A 20,095-nucleotide genomic window follows, 5' to 3' on the forward strand; every position below is an offset into this window, starting at 1 on the left:
TTTATATTTATTTATTAAACTTAACAAATAATTATAAATAATATTTTAAAATTCGTAAATTAAATGAATAAATCACGAATATAAAAAAAAATTATTTATATTTAATTCGTTTATATTCATATTCGATTTGTTTGGGAAAAACTAATTAATAAAGTATTCGATGAACAATTTGTGTACAGATTCGATTTCTATCCGTTTATATTTTGGACAGATTCAATTTCTATTGATTTGATAAGTTACAATGCTTTGCAATTGTAGAAATTGCGCAAGAGAGATCAGGCTACATAATGATGAAACAGTAAATAAATAGTTATAGTAGTAAGGATGGAAAAGAGAGAATTGATAGTATTTATTGAAAAGTGTCAGAACTGAGGCTGCCTCGAGGCTTGAATATTCCAAAAGTTAAACCCCGAGGCAAAACAAAGATACTTGCTCGTATCCATGAATTTACAAAAGCTAGTAGCCAACCCAGATAGTCTTTGTTACTCGAACTACACAAAGGCCGGTTCTATTGTTGCAGTTGGAGAAGCTTTCAAAGGGCTCAATTTGAAGTTGATATCAGTTCTGCTAATTCTTTAAGAGCTCGTTCTATTCCATAAATTATCATTTTCTTGATCTGTTTACACGAGTCAGTGTGGAAATAAGGTTTGGCAAGAAATGAAAAAACAAAGACAACAAATTGTCAAAACATCAATGAGAGGATGTTACCTCAAGTTTGTCTTCTCTGGCTCTATGGTTCTTAGGTAGTTGGCGGAACTCCTCAGTTAATCGGAGACACTCCTTGATATTCTCAGGAGACACGAAGTCCACGGCAACTTTGGTGCATGACTGCAGAAACACAATGATGAGAGACCACAAATAGAGTTGTATAAAGAGCATATAATGAGGATGAATGTATTAATACCTTCAGATTTCTAACTTGGTGTGGACATCCAGCAGGAATAAAAACAGCCTCTCCAAGGTTTTGCTCAAACGTCCACGGTTCAACTCCTAGACAGCACAAAACGCTTACATGAGGAACCTTGAAGTTTTTGTATTAAACATTGAGGCGCATTCCTTGTACTAACCAAATTCCTCCTTTAGTCTCCTTTTGTGCTCCACAGTTAGGTAAAATGATTGGTCATGAATTGGATGGATTACCTGATCAAAATGCAACCATCAAGAATGTTAGAGCAAATTTAACTCAAAAGTGTTTCTTTCAATGCATTTAAGGAAGGGTTAAAAGGAGATCTCAACCCTCTTAAGGGTAACAACTGTGAACAAAAGGAAACGTTCAATGCTTATGGAATTACCTCTTCAACTGGGGAGCAATAGGTATGCCTGAATTCTTTAGAGTGCTTCCTAAGATAAGCTTCCAGTTTCGGAACATCCTCCCTCCTAAAAATATCCCACAGGGCACCACCTGTCTCCTTTCCCCCGGTGGATGGGCCAGGACTTCTAGCTCCAAGCTCATCTCTGGAAACATCAAGTACATTATCCGAGTAGTTATCTTTCTGGTCAGTGATTTCCACAACATCCATCTTATTTTTTGGATCACTCCTTTCTCCATCAAGGCCTTCTTTAATTAGATGGACTCTCTCTCTCTCTAAATGTTCCTTTTCATCCTGTGCCTTATGCTTCATTTTCAACTTTTCCATTGCAGTAAGCTGCTCCTCACTTAAGGCTACATCTGCAGTATGAGTCAAAATGTTTACCTACACCAATTGACAATAAAAAAAAGGTCAGTGGATTATAACAAGTAGTCGCATGATATAGAAAACAAGGCAGTGTACGAAGAGATGTAATAGATGACTCAGTATGTGAAGTTCTTAGAAAACCATCAAGCTGCATAGTCCTATATCTGAACAATCCCAACATTTTGCACCCTCATACTACTTCGTTTAAACATTGTATATAAACCAACAATGGATGTTTGAAATTTAATCAAAAGAAGGAAATTCAAATTGTTTCCAACACATCCAAACTCCAAATGACACTGAGGCAAGCTTCTTTCATCATATACTGACTCAGCAAGTCATTTTGGATGGATTAAAAGCTAGACCATTAATTTCGATAACAGGGAAAGGAATTACATCACAAAGGAAGCTGACTGAATTCTTATGATTACCGTGTAAATATATGTGCATGATAAAACAAAAAATAGTGAATATAATCTTAGGCTGCTAGATCTTTTGGCTATTAAGGCATACCGCATCTGAAAGATCACAATGAAGCTTAGTCACGGAGTCCCCTCTTCCAAGCTCCTCTGCAATCCCATAAGCAATATATGTTTTTGGGCCCAAATCTACATTCAGGACACCTGGTGGCAACTTCACAGCAAGGTTGATGATACCAGACCTAGGATCACTGTATTCTTGAAAAGGCAATGCACTTATAAACTCATCACAATGCCGAGGCAAAAGATCCTCAAACTTATTAGATGGGGGCCAGTCCTTTAACTTTAGCATCTCGGGCCAGAAGTTATCATATCTTCTCCCTTCAATATAACCTTTGAAAAATTGGTGAGTATTTATCTCCACCTGTATATCATGACAAAATCAGACTTCAAACATAATGTAACATGAAAAGAATGATTGAAGAAAGAAAAGGAAAGTGGTCTAAAATCTAAAATGGGGGAACAGAACTAACCTCACAGCCAGCAAGACAATCAATAGCCTTAACTTCAGACATCTCCAAACTAATTTTTGAATCCCCATTTTCACATAAAGCACGCCACATTACCATTGGTTCCCAACTTAAACCAGTTGAACTTGCAAGAGTATTCCGAACTATAACTGGTTCACCTTTAGCCCAGTGCATTTGAAAGTGACAAATATCTTCCTCTTGATTGTCATTTGAAGTTGGAGAATATAAGAAATTGTCATTAGACCCTTCTCTAGAAGCCACCCTCTGTAACGTCTCTCTTCCTGGTACAGCACGTTCATGCTTCAATAGTCCTTGCCTAGCTCTGCAGGTGCTCAACATTTCCCCAGCCTTTGCTTCTAAATTTGAAATCCAGCCCATTGGAAGGATTCGTTTAAGCTCCAATATACAATCACCACAACCACCCATTTCTTTTGGAGGACAAGTAACATTTCCATCATTATTGGCCTTCCACTGAATTGATTGCTTAGCCCGATCCTTAGCTGTTTCATGAAGATAAGATTCTGGTAAAGGGTCTCCACCATGAATATAATCGTAACCCCTGTTCCTGTATTGATGTGCAACGTCATCACGGCTAGAAAGGCTTCCCTCCCGAATTTCTTGACAACAACTAAGACAAAGTTCATATGAACATTTTGGGCAGCTACGATGAAGGTCAAAGATTGAAGTTGCACAGTGGTTACTGTTCCAAAGAGACAACAAATCGGGAGCAGAGAGATGGTCAATGAGAACTTGTGAATAACAGATACAAGAACATGATAAACTGTATGCTTACATAGAGAGAAACGTTTACCAATAGACACGCTCGTCATTACAACAAAGAGTCTCTGGTATTTCAAGTGCAGAAGGTAGCAACCCTAAACAGAGAACCTTTTGTCAGGAAATAATTGAATATTCACAGAGAGCTAGCAGCCAATGTTTGAGAAAAAGAATACCTCGAATGTCAGCCTCAACCTCTGTCTCCTGCTTTTGTATTCTGCAAATTTGTTTCAGAAAGGGAAGCATTGACTCAATCAAGTGTTCCAGATGCTTAATCTTTTCTTGATCAGTGATATCCCTCTTTGATGTCTGTAGATTAGGCAGAAAGATAATTATTAGGTGACAATTTTATTGGTATTTGCATGGCCCCATGCTAATGAAAAATTTAATCAAAATTAACAACCTCAGAAGCAAAGACATTAAATTTCATGCTAAGCACCACCCTAATGAAATCTGTACCAAAAGATCAATATCCTTTCTATGCATTCTATGCCGGAACACTAGTATTCTGCGCCAACAGCTGTTTACCATACCAATTAAATAGACAGTTTATCCAAAAGAATAAACCTGAGGGCATTACATAATTTAAATCTGGTTACTTAAAGAAAAAACAGACCTTAATTAACCCACTTGAGTGCAAACAGATGCTGCAGTTGCAATTCCTACAACAAAACGGGCACTGTTTTGCAATTTCTTCTTCTGGTATATTGGGATACCTATACGCATCACGGTAGAAAAAAAATGAGAAAGATTTTTATTAAAAATAAAAAAATTGAAGCCCATTAGGTTGAGAATGTCACCATTTTCTGACACAATGGATACAGTACACTTTGTCTTTACATTTCATGCATGGGACAACGGTTCTCCTTTCAGTCATACACTGATGACACTTGAAATTTTTTCTTTTGGCCTGATTAAAGAAAGATTTCTCATAATTGTTAGTAAGAAAAATAAAGATGAAATTCAATAATCCTTGCATTTGAGGGGTAATAAAACCCAAGAAAAGAGAAATTTCAGTTGTAGAGTTAAAAAGAAGTAAAATACCTTAACATTTTTCATTGTGCATCTATCAGTGCCGCTACTATCACTTTTCAAATGTGAAATTGGTGAGCCTGAAGATGATGATAACAAAGATGATGAAGAACACAATGAGGTATCAATGGGATCACAGTTTTTCTTCTTAGTCTCCTTAGGGCTTCCTTTTATCATCACACTGTGCAAATTTCTGCTTTTGCTCCGTGATTTAATGTTCATAAACGCAACAGCTTCCTCGTCCCATTCATCTAATATATCTTCCACTGAAGAAGTAGTTATCTTCTTGTCTATTCCATTCCAATGCCTCTTAGGAATTTTCTCATCCTCTAAGAACTCAATTTCTTTACTTAGCTTCCGTTTCTTTGATGGATTTGTTGACAATTGCCCTGCATTGCCCTTCCTTTTATTTTCACATTGCACTATCATGGGATTTCTTTTCTTTGTCACATGCCATGAACTTAAGGCTCTCTGCATGCTTTGACCAGTATGACACCGCTCGAGCTTAGCAATTACCTCCGCCATTTTCGCTGCAAAAATGAGAAAGATCCTCACTCAGATAACAAAGTCTAGATTATACTTTATCAGAATCCAGCAAAGACCTTCTTACTATATAAACTTAACAAACTTAGTCATGGATTCATTGTGATTATTAAGCCAAAATTCCTGCATTATATAGCTATACATTGTATGGAGAATTAAATTTATATAAAAAAAAAAAAGCTCAAATCAATCTATGAGCCTTTGAAATAAAACAAAAGCAGATACTGGAACCACCTGCATTGACTCAAGTCAACTCAACTGAATTATTCTCAACACACCCAAGATATAATTAACAAGAAATATCCACATGAACTACGATTTTCATCAAAATACAGAAAATTAATATGAATTCGAACATAAACAAATTCACTGCGAATCTTCTTCAGGCCGCAAATCATTACAAACAAAAAGAAAACTTCAAAAAGCCGATAACAATATGGCAAAATAAAGAAGAATTGAGATTGTTTAAATGGAAAATACGAATCAAGAGTGAAGAGTCCGAGACTAACCCGATCGCTGGAATAAAAAGAAAAGAAAAACATGCGCGGACTGGGATTTAAGTAAATTCTTGGGAGTAGAATTGATTAATTTTATTTATAATATATAGCCAAAAATCTCTTTGAAAGAGATGCAATTTAAAACAAAAAGAATGAGAAATCGGAATCGTAAGAAAGAAAAGGCGATCAGCTAAGCGAGTATTCCGAAGGTGCGTTAGATGTACGTGTTTATACATGGAGGAGGAGCGGGGAGTCAAACCAAAAGGTCGGTTTTGCTTTGCTGGGCCTCGGACTCTAGGTCCGGACTAAGAGTTTGGATCTCCGCTGACTTCTTGTTTGTGTTGGAATGGAAATTCCTCGGCCCTTTTTAATAATAATAATTAATAAAAAAAAGACTTAACTTAATTTGCCTCAGGAAATTTCTAATTACTTTCGATTTGGTGAAACATTTGACACGTCAGACTTCATTTTTTTCTTTATTATTATTCTTCTTTAATGTATGATTTTCTTTGATTTTTTTTTTTTTTGAAATAAGGATGATTTGAATAGATAGGTCAAGTATACAAGTCAACAAATATTAAAAGCAATAAATAATAAATCAAGAAAATCTCGCGATTACGAAAACGGTCATATATCGTGGGCCCACCACATATAACTGCAATGAAAGATTGAGGCACACGTGTCAATTCATATTTCTACTTAGAATAAAACTCTTAAAAAGAAAAGAACACATGCAAGTACGTGGCTTCCACGTAGCTCGCATTAGATACCACGTGGACGCCGCTAAGCCAATGAAAAAGCACAAGAGTCAATACAGGAGGTTGTAAAGAAATTGAACAACATACTAAATAAAAATCCAAATATTAATACCTTTTTAACCAATATAACAAAATCTAAAAAATAAATTTGGGTAAAATTTTGGTAATGTATAGCTAAGGGGTCAAGTAACATTATCTTTTTTTTTTATTTAATAAATTTTATATTTAATAAATATTTTTATTTTAATTTTTTGCTTGTAAGACCTACTTAATGTCATTTTTTCTACTTATTTTTTATTTTTTTAAAAAAATGTTTACTAAATCTTTATTTCAATTTTAATTTGTGTGGTATGCACTTAATTTCGAAGGTATACTGCATTTTTTTTTTATATATATTTAATAAAAAAATTTTAGATTTAATTTTTTCTGTTAAACACATTTAATATCAAAGATATGCCACATTTCAAATTATTTTTTTTCTTTTCTTTCTCTTTTCTCTTATTTATTTATTTATTCTTTTTTATATTTAATGTATATTTTATTTTTTTATATGAGTTCCGTTTCATATTGTTGATTAAAAATATTTTTTTTTATTTTTTTATTCGATAATTTTTTTAAAAAATGATATTAATAAAGGGATTCATATTGCATCCAAATTCGATTTTTTATGGATTTTGTTTTTTAAAAGTTCATGATATAAATTTTGTAAAAAAATTCATCATTATTAATGTCACCTAGCAACTCAATTTTTTTTCATCTTTATTTTCTATTTTATTTTTTTTGTATTTTGTTCTTCCTTTCTTTTTTTTTTTTTTAAATTAAATCATTTTTTAAACAAAAAAAAGTCAATGAAATGTGTATAAGTAGTATCCTATTTCGTTTTTCTTTTCTTTTTTTTTTGTTTTTTTATTTTTAAATTAAATAAATTTAGCATCAAAATAAACCAATAAATAAATTTTTGAAAACAATCAATTAAGGCATCGACAATAATAACTCGTATCGATTTAATTTGTCTGGATCTAATAAGTTTTTTTAATTTGGATTGCATCAAAGTTTTTCAAAAATTGGGGTCGAAGTCAAATGAGAGTTTAAAGTCATTTGTCATATCCTATATATATATATATATATATATATATATTATTTAATTTTATATTTATATATGTATTATATTAATAAAATTATTATTTAATACTTTAATTTAATAAATCCATGTACTATCTCCATTTTGCTTCCTTTTCTTTTCTTTTTTTACCATTTCCTTTATTTTTATTAAAAAAAAATTTTAACTTGTTTTAGTTAGAAAATTTTTATAAGAAAATGAGTCAATGTATGAATTAAAAAATCACTCATATCTTGCGGGTTTTAATTCGATCTAATCCAATATATGCGGGGTTTTAAAAAAGCGAGATCTAATAGAGGTTTTTTTCATCTTTTCAAATCGGAGTTGGGTTAGAGACGAATTTAGTTTCTTTAGTCTTGCATCGAATATATAAAAATTATTTTTGAAATTATTTATTTCACTTTATATTTATATATATGTATGTATTACATTAGTAAAGTTATTATTTAATATCTTAATTTAATTTTACAAATAATATATTTATATATAATTAATATGTAATTTATCTATCAATATTTCAAAATTTTATTTATTATGATTTTTGTTTGACGGCCATTCCAACTTAATTAATGAAGATGTGGTAGTGATGAATAAATTAACAATAACTAATATTGGTAATTAATCAGTTTGAGCAAGCTCATGAGGTGGTATTGGGTATAATTAATGAAGACGTGGTAGTGATGTAGAGGTTGCTTTGACATTCTCCTCGTAGGCTAAAAAAATTTTTTTTATTGAAATTCATTTAAAAAAGAATATATATTTATTATATTTCAAATACTATATCAAACTCATAATTTGTGGCAATAATTGATTCATGATCTACACTAACTTATATATTACCACACTCATTTAGATATCATGGACATGTCTAATCAATTTTTGATGTTATGAATTTTTTTTTTTGAAAGAGATGTCATGAATTTTTTTGTAGTTAACTGCCAAGAATATAAGTTTGATAGTAAAATATTAGTTACATTGGGCTTTAATTTTGCTATGCCAACTTGTTATTATAGTAATCCGAACTTAGAAGTAAATAAATTATTATTTTCGTCTCATTTTTTTTTTAATTTGTAGATGTTTTAAATTATGTTTTTTTTAATATTTAAAACTTTTATTTTTTATATATTAAAATTAATTTTTATGATTTTTTTATTTTTTGATATTAAATATTATGAAACTTGGGTTTATTCAAAATTTTTCAAAATTAAGTAAAACATCTCGTACAATCCAATTATAAGGATTTAATATTTCCTTTTTTTATTTTCAATATTTTTAATTAACAGATCGATTTTGCGAAATTTTTTCTAAATGCGGGCATTACTCTAAGTTAAATTAAGCCATGAGATAAAAAAAATCATTTATTATATATGTAAGTTATTTTTAATATATAATATAATATATACAGTAATAATTGTCACTAATGTAAGTTCAATATTATGCCCCTAAATTAAATTACTAATTATGAATCTACTCAAAAAATATTTATTATTATTATATGTAACGAGTCGTAGGCAAACAAGGCATAAGCAAATGAGGGTATGGGGGCATTAATCTTTTATAAACCGCCTCAGCTGGGACATGGGAGGCTACATATATATAGATGAGTTTCTTAGGTTAACTTTGGTTTCTTAATTATTTTATAAGTTCTAGCAGAAGATCAGAGAAAAAAATTAACCATTAATTGTTGGAGAGAAGCCCCATTATGGTTTCCAAAGAAACCTATCAAACAATGACGATAATTCCAGATGGTTATCGTTTTCTACCGACCGACGAAGAGCTCGTTCTAAAGTACCTCCTGAAGAAGGTGAGAGGTGAACCATTATCTTCCGAGGCTGTCATTGACATGGAAATCTACGGCGATAATGATAAGGAACCATGGAAGATTTTTGGTGAGTCCTCATCTGAAAAGTTCTATGTCTTCACCAAGCTGAAGAAGAAGGGTAAGGGAAGAAGGATAGAACGAAAAGCTGGTTGTGGGACTTGGAAAGGTCAGAGAACCGACCCTGTTAAGGATTCTCAGAACAATCAAGTGGGTTTCAAGAAACTCTTTGTCTTTGAAGTTAAAAGTACTTCTGGTTCCAAGAATGCCAACAACGGGCATTGGCTGATGAACGAGTTTTCCCTTCTTAATGATCGAGTATGTTCTCCCAGTCCTTTAACCTTGTTCGTTACGATGTTTTCTTTTTTTGTTCAAATGTTTTGTGTCCATATTTGCTTTCTTTCGTTGTTAGGGTTTAGAAGATAATCAGTTCAATATATATATATATATATATATATATATATATATATATGGATAAAGAAAGAAGACTACTGATTTATGGATACTGTAATAAAAAGATAAACCTACGCATTACAACTTGCAAGTGCTTTGTGTGTCAATGCTGAGATTTTGTTATTTGTCTCCAAATTCCTTTGGTTGGTTGGTTTTTTTTTAGCACTTCTGTTTTTCTTAAATTGAAACAGCTTGGTTCACCGATTTGGGGCTCTTATGTGCAAGGTAATGGTTTTACTTTTATTCTCTCTCTGTCTCTGTGTCTCTCTCTCTCTCTCTTTTTTTTTTTTTTTTAACATATCTTCTGTTTGGCTGTTTGAGGAGATATCAATCTATCCTTTGAGTTTTTGTAGATGTTTATGCGTTTTTAGATTGGGTTTTCCGGTTGGAGGGTCAGGAGTAGAGTAGACTTTTGCTGGGTTATTTTTTTCTTTTTATCGACTTTCTTCTTCCAAGCGCTTTTTGTTGAAGGTTAGCTTGTGATTTATTCGCAATTTGGGATTCTTTTAAATCTCGATTTGTTTATGTACATACTCATTTTTTATCAATAATTTTTGTATTGTTATTTTTTGCATGTTTAGCTTTTTGTCAATATTAACACCATTGATTGCTATATATTTTAATTACTGATTTTATTTTCATCATCACGAGAATATTATGTAATTTTGACAGTACTAATTACTTTAACTTTTTCTTTTTTTATCTTGTAGAGTGATTATGTTCTATGTACAATAAGAAATAAACATGCAATTGTTGTAGTTGATAATCAGCAACGACAAAAAAAGACGAGGTTCAGCAGTTCACCTGAAAAAGAGCTGAATTCTTTAGTTGAAGGAGCTACACCAGTATTAGCATCAGATATTGAAGCATTGAGCTATGCTGCAAATTCAAATAATTTTATTGAAGTAACATTGCCGGCATTGCGTTTTGAGAATGCATTGTTTGCTAACGTGGTTGAAGATTCTGAAGAAGAAACGACTTCTGAAAATTTTGATGAAGAGGCTAGACAAGTCCAAATTTTGAATGAAACGGGTCGGGCCACCAATGCTCATATCATCAATGCTCAAGAGTTAAGAAAAAGAAGTATGCAGCAGCAAAGCATGGTTAGATTTGGAAACAACTATGCAATGGAAGACATGGGGACGTCTTTCACGATAGCAGCAGAATCTATTTTCACTTCAGTCTCAGCCTCACCATTGGAGTACTTGGATGCACGAGCCTCAGCCTCAGCTTTGGCCTTCAATGCAAAACCCTCCTCAACATTGTTGGACTTTGATGCAGGATTTTCAAACCATGATCTGCTTCCTTTACATAATTTGTTATACTAATCTGTTTTACTTTCCTGTTTACTAGCTAGGGAAAGGAGTCTGCTGTCATAACAGTGAGAAACATTGATTTAAGGTGTGCTTAAATTGAAGATAAATTGGAAATTCGTACCACCGATTTTTTTTTTTTAACTACTTTTTGTTTAGTCAAAAACCTCCATGGAAATAATTCCTTTTGGCCCAAAAAAAAAAAATTCCTTTAACTGCGCAACAGTAAATTAATTAGTCTGCTTTTAGAAATAAATCACAAGAAATCTCAAACAAATACTCTGAAAATATTTACTCCATCATCCTCTAATAAGCCTTAACATTGGAGTTTTTTCCATTGATAGCCACAAAATTCACTAACTTGTTCTCTCCTGAGAGTCTCAAAGACCAATTCTCTTGGATGCCTCATCTTCCACTATTTTGTTCATTTAATTTACAGTGCTACCCTCTTTACACTGCAGCGTCAAATATACAGTATATTGACAACATCAAATCACAGTTGTTACCTAAGTTAGGTCTCCGAAAGTTCAGGAACCACCTCTGGCAACGATGGTGAGGATGCACCACTAATTTTGCTAGGCACTGGTGTGTTCCTTCGAGATTGGCGTTTCGTGGGTACTAACACACTCTCATTTTCTAACTTGTAGTTAAATTCCTCTTCATCCTCCTCCTCTTTGAAAACCGGATGGACATATGCATTGTGAAGATAAGGTTTCAAATTGAGGTTTGGCTCCCTTGCGCGTTCCAAAGTGTCTTTCCTCATTGCTTCCTGAAGGTATGATATTGATTGTTACGAGAATAGCAGATTACGATATTGCACAAAGAAATTAATGGATCACACAGTAAGGTCAGCGATAGAAAGCTTGTTATGAATTGAATCCTTCAAAACAGTGAAGAAACCATCACTTTAATATGCAAACACCAACAAACCTGTAAAGGGTCTCTAACAAAAGCGGGTTCATAGCGGGCTTTGCAGTATCTGTAAAACCAAATTGTGAGGACAACAAGAGCAATGAGAAATGGTGTTGACTCAGAAGCATTCTTTGTACTTAATAATCCAATGAGAGCGATTTGCGAGATAAGCAATGCAATTATAATGCGTCCATGGACATCAGGCCAGAATGCTGCAGAACTCTCATACTCTTGATTGTAAACATTAATGATCTACATTTCAAAGGTAAAAAAAATCAGACACAACTAAACCAAGATTCATTTACCATTGTACTTAATATTACATATCTAAGTACTTTACCTGATGACGAAAGACAACATAAGCTAGCGCAAAGAAAACTATAATGAAAGGAAGTAGAGCAGGTGTCACAGTAGCATAAACCAGGCCAAGTAGAAAATAGAGTTGTATTTGAGGTTCTCCAGTGTTGAAGCCCAAACTTCCTGGATCCATTGCCTCCTCCCTATCCTTTTCGGTTTTCACCAAGAAAAAATTCTTCAAGTGGTAAATTATAAGTGGTTTCAGCATCAAAATCTCTGCTGCTATTCCAGCCCATCCATCAACCATGATATAAGTAATGAAAAAAGTTGCTCTCATTGGTACAGCTACACCAATTGTTTTAGGAATTCTGCAAAGAAGGAAAGAAGATTAAAAAACAGTTTATTACTAATGAAGGTAAATTTTGACACCAAATGCAGAACAATAAATGCAATCCAAATTTAGTAGTTTCCTCACTTATGCAGCTATATATATAGAACTCCACAAATAAGATTGTTCCAACCTTTGAAAGACATGGTAGAAACAATTGTAAACTTAAAAGTTAGTCCAAGATATAGGTCCATAAAAGAAAAATCCCTAATGATTTCATAAGATACAAATCTTCACTTGTACCAATTAAATTTTTGGAAATCTAGCAAAGGTTTCTTCTAATCAACTGGAATTACATACCACCTGCAATTTAGAAACCCAATTTTATGCATATAATGTAATTACCCTCTTAAATTGTAACGGAGATAGCTGTCTGACTAGAAAATGTTTTTACTTGTAAACATATCCATCCAATTTGATGGAGAAATCAAACTATATACCTTTAGAACCCGTCAAGGAAGTCTATACCAAAAGCACAATTAGCTGAAACTAAGCATGCAAGGACACCAATGCATAAACAGCAATTGCATCAGTTAAAGCAGATAAAAAAAGAAGAAAATGCAAGGAATACATACTCATTTGCTGATTGCTTAATAAATGTGTCTAGCTGTTCCAGTGCACTGCCAGCAATGATGCTGCCAAGGAAAACATTCACTAAATTGAAAAGATAGTATCTGGTAGCTGATCTCCTCTCTAAAGATGATATTGATGTGAATCCTTCAAACTTGGACATAATCATCAGTATTGTAGGCAGAAAAATGAGAAAGAGCTTCAATACAATACCCGGTAGAAAACCTTGGATAACTGATTTAATAAATTTTCTGCAGAAAAAGGAAGGCAAAATCAATGGTTATGGTAACGTGATCTAAATAATGACCAATATTTTGAAATTAAAAAGGAATTCACATTTCAATTAGGGGCTTCAGGAATGGTGCTGCTTTCTCAAGGCCCTCAATGCTGGCCAGAGCTTGTACAGATGCTATTGGGATCATGAAAAAGAAAGTCAGGAAGAAGAATGCTACAGCCATGATCAGCCTCCTAACTGCTAGTGAGACGTATGGAATTGCCAGGTTTTGCCAATATACATCCCGTGGTTCGGGTGCCCACTCTGTTAGCCACAAAGTAGGATTCCTGGATTGTTGGGTTTGAGCACACACAGCTGCACCCCATCGAGATTTAAAGGAAACAAATGCTGCTGGCATTATGGATTTTGGATCTTTAGTGACCCTTTCTCTCTCTTCAGCTATCTGAATATGAAAATAAGCAACCACATCATCACAAGTTGACAGACACTAAGTGGAGGATGAAAAATGCAATAATGCAGAGCAACTCATATTCAATGTAGGATTATTTAATACAACAAAGACAGCTATTGAGTCAGATATGAAACAAGAACATCTTTTGGCATTTTTTTGTTGTAGCAATACTTAAACTAAGCTGCTACATAATTTTAAAAGCTTAGGCTCAATAAATTAAGTCAATCTAGAAAATGACTGAGGCTTGGAGGCAGCATATGAGAACAGGCTTGAATATTTTGAATTGAATAAAAAGTAAATCAAACAATCTCAAAAGAATGTGCAAGTTGAAAAAAAAATACTTACTTCCTTGGATAGCTTCTCAATTTCAGACATTCGATAATCAATAGCATCCACTTTTTCACCACAGAGCCCTAGAAAACCAGTCTGGTAGAGAGAGAATATGCTTATGAAGAAATAAGAAATATAAAGCAAAGCTGAACATTGGCAAGAAACCAGCTCTTAAAGCCATGACAGACTGCAGTAAGGTACCTTCATAAAAGGCCTTTTCGCATTATTTCTGGAATACTTCAGTTGGTAATAGTCAAGCCAATTCTGCTTACTTTTCCTCTTCTCCACCAACTTAGCAAGTTTGTTTGCATTGCAGACCACCTGCATATATTTTTAAGGAGAACTAGATCATAAACTGAATTCTATGATAATCTTAGAACATTGTAAAATGACTACTATCATAGACATCTTTGGGTGGGAAGTAGGGATTTAAATTGCGGTAGCAGTCATGTTTTCGGTCGCATCGTGTTTGTCACGGTTGCAGATATAATGGAGACCTTCGCAGTCATTTCGACTATCACGGTCGTGAATTTTTTTAAATTTTGTTCAACTTACTATAAAATATAATAATTTTAATTATTAATCATAAAACCTCCTATTTTATGATTTTTAAAGTAATTTATATCATATCATGTGTTTTATTTATTTAAGAAAAAAATTTATAATAAAATATTCATATTTAAAAAATTATTCATATGACAGTTAGAAAATAACAAGAGATAAATAAATATATAAAAAAATAAATAATCATAATGAATGATATATTTAATTATTTAATTACCGTACACATCAAATTATTACTGAACTATATTATGCATAAATCAAACAATAAGCGATTAGATATCCATAAATTAAGTAAGAGCATTACTATTTATGGGCCAAGAGAATTGCTTTTTATGGGCTTATAGTAAATCAAACTTAGCAGCCTCCATGCTGTGGGCAACCTTCAACAACAATAGCCTCAAGTCTACTTCCTCTACCTCTTGACTAAATTACACAAACCCACACAACTTCTCATCCCCTCACCTTGTATTCAATAATTTTTTTCTCCAAACCTTCATCCTCATCCCCATCTCTTAGTTCTTTTTTTTCTAGTGTATGTTATCTGCTCGTCTCCGTCAACCTCAAGTCTCACTCTCATCTCTTGTCTCTCATTTTAAGTCCCAGCAACTCCTGCCCCCTTCTACCAATGTAACATAGACCAATCCAATCCCAAACACACAAAATCACGGCAAATTTGAAAATTAAAAAAAAAGTAATTTGAGTGCTGAATTAATTACTTAACTCACCGAGCAGTATGGCAGGCACTGCATATACTTGATCTTAATTGAAGTTGAATATGAAAGAATTGATATTTTTCAAAGTTTAAGTTTTGTGGGTTTTTTTTTTTTTTTTCTGAATTTGTAAATTGATATTTATTTTCTTTCTTACTGTTTTTATTTTAAGTTTTTAAACAAAATCAAATGAAAATTTTTTTCTTAAATTTTTGAATGAAAAACAGAATAGCGGACAATAGCGGACTATTATTGCCGCTATTCAACGTTACGCCGCAATTCACGGCCACGATACATCCGCTATAAATGAAATTCAAATTCTCCCTCGGTTTTTCTTCAATAGCGGTGCTGGATAGTGGCACGACCGCGGAATAGCGGCCACTATACCGCTATCCAACCGCTATTTAAATCTTTGGTGGGAAGTAGGTAGTAGAATAGTAAAAAAGTAGAAGAAGATATTATCATTATTATTAAAACAAATGCAAGAGGAACTCACCCGATGTGTAAGATAGTTATTCGGGTGATTGACCAGGAAAAAATGCTCAACAGATTCGCTAACAGATTCATCTGGATCTGGTGGTACATTCCTAACAAGCACCTACAACAATCAAATTCCATTCAGAAGCATTTTAGACAAACAAAAATTTCAATCCAATAATAGTGCTTAATGTTGTGGCACTAGATCTAGGAAATTTTCATTAATGTCTCAAATCTTCTTTAAGAGTAAAGGCAGTATGGCCCCTCAAAGACTTGTAATTCGATTAATTTTCAATAGTAGAATACAGTTATATTTGTTTAACGGCAGTAATTCAACTAAACCTCAAGGATTAATATATCATAGAGAATCAGAAACAGAATATCCAACAAATGATGTCAATCAATTTCATAATTCATATACCATGGTGTGAGTCAGATAATTGAGTAAGTTACATCATGGGCTATATGATCTAGGCATTTATCTCAAAGCAGCAACCTCTCAAGATCAGTATAAATCATTAGCAATGCATAAAAATACTCAAAATATGATAAAATTCACTTTCCAAAAAAAATGTGTCCACACTCAAATAAAACAAATATAATATAAAGGAAATCCACAAGTTCTTCTACATATACAGCAACTTGAAAATTCTACATAGATGAACCACATATTAAGGCCTACTAAAATACAATAAGTGACGTGTTGTTCCCAATTCTCTTAAGAACTTCACTTATGATGTTCAAGTTGATGCTAACAAACTTAAAATGTTAAATAAAGAATTTCCTAAATGAATAACCAATCAACAAGAAATTTTATATCTCCTTGAATTTATGATAAGGAACAAAGATAACATGATAACACTACATAAAATTAAAACTATAAATCTAATTTAATTTTTATAATAATGCAAAGAATAGATCTTACAGTAAATTGATCTGGCCGGCGTTTTTCTGATGCAAGAAATTGCAACCTCATAGTCGCAACTGTCTCATACTCCTTTAGCAACACATAGCATGTCCAAAAGGTAAAAGCATATGCCATTACAATATGAGTCCAAAACCTACAACACAGGATTAAATATTATTCCACTGTAATATTCAGTTATTTAAAAAGGAAAGATAGAAAAAACAGATGCTCCATAACTAGAATGAGTTTTTAATCAGAATGCCAGATGATGACAAAAACAAGTTGGCAATGATAGAAGTTCTCCTACCTATCTGAATTAAGTGGAATGTTTGAGATAGAGAGCTTATCAATGTCACTTGAAGTTACATTCTTCAGCTGCAATTCCAATGTTTCATTTGTGAAATTAACTGGCACTAGGACTGCCCATGCAAGCAACGCAATAGGGACAAAAATCTTTAGTCTGCATGCAAAATATCAAGAGAACAATAAGAACAAGACAACAGATGAAATGAAAAATGGTAAGGTGATTAAATGTCTTCAGTCTTCACAGCATATAAACAAACTTGACCTGCAGAGAACTAAAAAGGTTATATATTACCCTAACATTAGCTAACACATTTCAAAAAAATTTCCTCATCTTAACCAAGAAAAGAAGAAAAAAAACCCACAAACTTACTAAGATAAGATCAGAACAAAAAGATCAGTTAAATTGGTAAAAGAAAGCATATACGGCAACAGTAAGATTTCCATTGCAAAAGCAATAAAGCAATAAAATGAAGCAAAACAAAACATGAACAGTTAAGAAATCGAGATGGCATGAAGCGTACCCTATCAAGTAAATGCGCAAATAAACAGCTGAATCCAATCCAGCGTGATCAATAAGCTCGAGTTCTGGCATTTTGAGTGCCTCTGGCATCCAATTCAAGAACCTCAAGTAGGAACGAAAATCCAAATTGACAAATTTCCTCACAAATGCTCCAGACCCCGAAGGACTGCTTCTTAAACCCTTGAGATACCATTTTGGGAAATAAACCCTATCATTGAAAGGTTGAAGCCTCAATATGGCAAAAGCTAGAAAGAATAGAAAAGCACTTAGCAGATTAATGGCTGCTGCAACCCCTATATCTCCTAGTGTCGCCATCTATATAAAACCTCCCCTGCATAAACAAAGATAATTCCAAATCAGGAAATCCACCATAATTAAAACAATTAAACTGTCAAGGTTGCCATAAATTCCTGCTATAAACAGAAACCTCACGGAAAGATCACTGCCTTTCCAATATAAGCATAAAAAAGGGTAGTATTTGTCACTAATTAAAACTATTATTTCCAAACTAAAGATGGAATTCAGTTACATAATACTACTATTGTAACCATTAAAGAAGGAACAATTCTTTTCATGTCTTCTCCTTTAATATGAATAAATTCAATCACAATCAACACAAATCAGCAGGAAAGGAAAACAAAGGAAACATTCCAGTAGAATAAAAAAAAAATCTTACTTGTTTCTGTTTTTTATTCTTCAAGTGAAAAACGAACAATTTCTGGATATCTAAAAAGCCAAAGTCAAAGAGATTCTTTTTCTTTTTCTTTTGGCTGCTGCAGATTAGAAGTTGAATTAGAGAGTGTTTGGATCGCTTCAGAACTCAATCAAAGCAAGAACATTCCTCCATTACTAAGCCAGGGAAAGTGTAATGCACGCAACCGACAACCATAAAAAATCATTCTTTTCTTCTAGATAAGAGGCAAAATCACCTAAAGCTAGAAACCGAAATTCGGTAGAAGCCAAACAAACAAAGATTTTTAATTTCTTACACAGATTTTGTTGGGATGAAAAAGAGATTTGCAAATGGTAACTATAGAGTGTTGGTTTTGTTCTGGTTGGCTTGATGTTACGTTTTGGTAGGGTCTCCTTCTTTCGATGTCGTCTCCCAAATCGACGATTTGATATTTTTTATATTTTTAATTGCTTTAATTTCTTTTAAGTATAATTATATGGGAAGAGTATATGGTAGCCTTCGATGTCGGCAAACTGCCACGTGGGTCTAGCAACGGCTACTTTTGTTAGGATGGGCTTTTGGTCTGAGTCGCGGCATAGGAGCGTGGACCACGGACGAATTTGATTGAAGAGAATCGACAATGGAGAAAGCGATTAATGTTTTAGGAGCGTTGTATTGTGATTTGGCGATGTGGCCGCGTGGATATAGCGTAAGCTGCGTGGTGTGGGGTGGCTGTTAGAACTGGGAAGAGCAGGAGACAACAAAGATATAGGTGGTTGAGTTTTTTTTCTTGAATAAAAATAAAACAAATTTGGGTAAAATTCTAAAAATTGCTGTCTTATATATTGGCCCCCATCACAGTCGTATTAGGAGTTGACACGTAGATTCTAAGTAACCATTCACTCCCATTTCCATATTAACAAAATACTATAGTGAATTATCCTTGAAACAGTATCTTTTGCCTTCTAAAATTATTGCAAGTAGTATCTGCTACAAACTATCATTATTTGTATTCCCTTTATCTCCTCTTAAAATTATATTTTATTTTTTTAAATATTTAAAATATTTATTTTTATATTTTAAATTATTTTTATGATTTTTTTAATTTTTAACATTAAAAATTATGAAATTTTGATTTTATAAAAAATTTAAATTTTAATATTAAATACGTTAAATCAAAATTTTTTTTAAAATTCTATAAAAATCAATGCATACCAAACATTTTTTTACTAAAAGAATTTTTTTTTTTTTTTTGAGATGGTCCAATAAATGGCAACCCATTATCTCCTTATGTCATCTTTCATGAGTAAAACAAAGTTTGATTTCAAAGCCTTGAAATAAACCACTAAGAGTGAATGATGTTGATTAAATTTATAAAAATCAAATATCCCACTTGTAAAATTTAAATTTAATTTTTAAGCTATATATTAGTTTAATATAAGTTCATGTTAAGAGTTACAGCATACACTCATCTTAAAATAAGATATTTTCCTGTCATTTAAATTTTTTTAGAAAAGACCATTAGGAGCAAAATAATGAAATGAAAACCTTCACTTTTTTTTTATTTTCTTAATTCAATTATCTTGAAATTGTAGTTTTACTGAAATTCATATTGTCTTTGATATGAACTAGAAAGCTTGAAGATAGCTCTCTTCTTAATTACGGCTACACCGGGTGAGACAAAAAATTGGAATTTTCTTTTTTCATGTAATGCCCAATGAATTGGAATGTGGCATTAATGCGAAGAATGGGATTGTCACGGAAAAGCAGTTGGTACTAGGCACAGAAAGAGTAACTGATGCGGCCCTGTGTGCCGTG

The 20,095-nt window shown here is 32.8% G+C and overlaps 3 protein-coding genes across 4 annotated transcripts; 1 reads left to right on the top strand and 2 right to left on the bottom strand.

Annotated features, from left to right (window-relative positions):
• Nucleotides 1–325: 325 nt before the first annotated feature.
• Nucleotides 326–5,781, bottom strand: LOC111275220 (lysine-specific demethylase JMJ26-like). Its single transcript, XM_022860405.2, has 13 exons — nucleotides 5,487–5,781; nucleotides 4,447–4,964; nucleotides 4,203–4,312; nucleotides 4,019–4,118; nucleotides 3,579–3,711; nucleotides 3,437–3,500; nucleotides 2,629–3,325; nucleotides 2,190–2,519; nucleotides 1,293–1,694; nucleotides 1,068–1,140; nucleotides 905–990; nucleotides 709–828; nucleotides 326–616 (listed from the first exon to the last, which is right to left on the bottom strand). The coding sequence occupies exons 2-13, from the start codon at nucleotides 4,957–4,959 to the stop codon at nucleotides 542–544; spliced, it is 2,703 nt and encodes a 900-aa protein (XP_022716140.2). The 5' UTR covers nucleotides 4,960–4,964; nucleotides 5,487–5,781; the 3' UTR covers nucleotides 326–541.
• A 3,300-nt stretch (nucleotides 5,782–9,081) lies between these two features.
• On the top strand, nucleotides 9,082–10,027 carry LOC111274279 (NAC domain-containing protein 55-like). The gene is made up of 3 exons (XM_089755158.1): nucleotides 9,082–9,489; nucleotides 9,816–9,849; nucleotides 9,996–10,027. The coding sequence occupies exons 1-3, from the start codon at nucleotides 9,082–9,084 to the stop codon at nucleotides 10,025–10,027; spliced, it is 474 nt and encodes a 157-aa protein (XP_089611284.1).
• A 1,178-nt stretch (nucleotides 10,028–11,205) lies between these two features.
• On the bottom strand, nucleotides 11,206–18,487 carry LOC111275221 (ERD (early-responsive to dehydration stress) family protein). Of its 2 annotated transcripts, XM_089755564.1 has the most exons (12): nucleotides 18,281–18,487; nucleotides 17,606–17,935; nucleotides 17,086–17,238; nucleotides 16,797–16,932; nucleotides 15,891–15,992; nucleotides 14,322–14,441; nucleotides 14,136–14,216; nucleotides 13,441–13,781; nucleotides 13,110–13,355; nucleotides 12,190–12,514; nucleotides 11,868–12,101; nucleotides 11,206–11,706 (listed from the first exon to the last, which is right to left on the bottom strand). In XM_089755564.1, the coding sequence occupies exons 2-12, from the start codon at nucleotides 17,917–17,919 to the stop codon at nucleotides 11,449–11,451; spliced, it is 2,310 nt and encodes a 769-aa protein (XP_089611690.1). In that variant the 5' UTR covers nucleotides 17,920–17,935; nucleotides 18,281–18,487; the 3' UTR covers nucleotides 11,206–11,448. The 2 variants fall into 2 exon arrangements, with proteins under 2 accessions (XP_089611690.1, XP_089611691.1); XM_089755565.1 differs by lacking the exon at nucleotides 15,891–15,992.
• Nucleotides 18,488–20,095: the final 1,608 nt, after the last annotated feature.

The sequence above is a fragment of the Durio zibethinus genome, chromosome 26, assembly GCF_047325235.1.
Source record: "Durio zibethinus cultivar Kanyao isolate XHJ-2024 chromosome 26, ASM4732523v1, whole genome shotgun sequence".
NCBI classification, from domain to species: Eukaryota; Viridiplantae; Streptophyta; class Magnoliopsida; order Malvales; family Malvaceae; genus Durio; species Durio zibethinus.

Excerpts from the sequence above, each read along its gene's own strand:
- LOC111275220 (XM_022860405.2), bottom strand. The coding sequence starts at position 4,959 with ATGGCGGAGGTAATTGCTAAGCTCGAGCGGTGTCATACTGGTCAAAGC. Across the intron at positions 2,520-2,628 it reads ATTGTCTTGCTGGCTGTGAG|GTGGAGATAAATACTCACCA; the intron begins GTTAGTTCTGTT and ends CATGATATACAG. Across the intron at positions 1,141-1,292 it reads ATTGCTCCCCAGTTGAAGAG|GTAATCCATCCAATTCATGA; the intron begins GTAATTCCATAA and ends CATTTTGATCAG.
- LOC111274279 (XM_089755158.1), top strand. The coding sequence starts at position 9,082 with ATGACGATAATTCCAGATGGTTATCGTTTTCTACCGACCGACGAAGAG. Across the intron at positions 9,490-9,815 it reads TTTCCCTTCTTAATGATCGA|CTTGGTTCACCGATTTGGGG; the intron begins GTATGTTCTCCC and ends AAATTGAAACAG. Across the intron at positions 9,850-9,995 it reads TTGGGGCTCTTATGTGCAAG|ATTGGGTTTTCCGGTTGGAG; the intron begins GTAATGGTTTTA and ends ATGCGTTTTTAG.
- LOC111275221 (XM_089755564.1), bottom strand. The coding sequence starts at position 17,919 with ATGGCGACACTAGGAGATATAGGGGTTGCAGCAGCCATTAATCTGCTA. Across the intron at positions 14,217-14,321 it reads CGAAAAGGCCTTTTATGAAG|ACTGGTTTTCTAGGGCTCTG; the intron begins GTACCTTACTGC and ends TCTCTCTACCAG. Across the intron at positions 12,102-12,189 it reads ATGTTGTCTTTCGTCATCAG|ATCATTAATGTTTACAATCA; the intron begins GTAAAGTACTTA and ends TTTGAAATGTAG.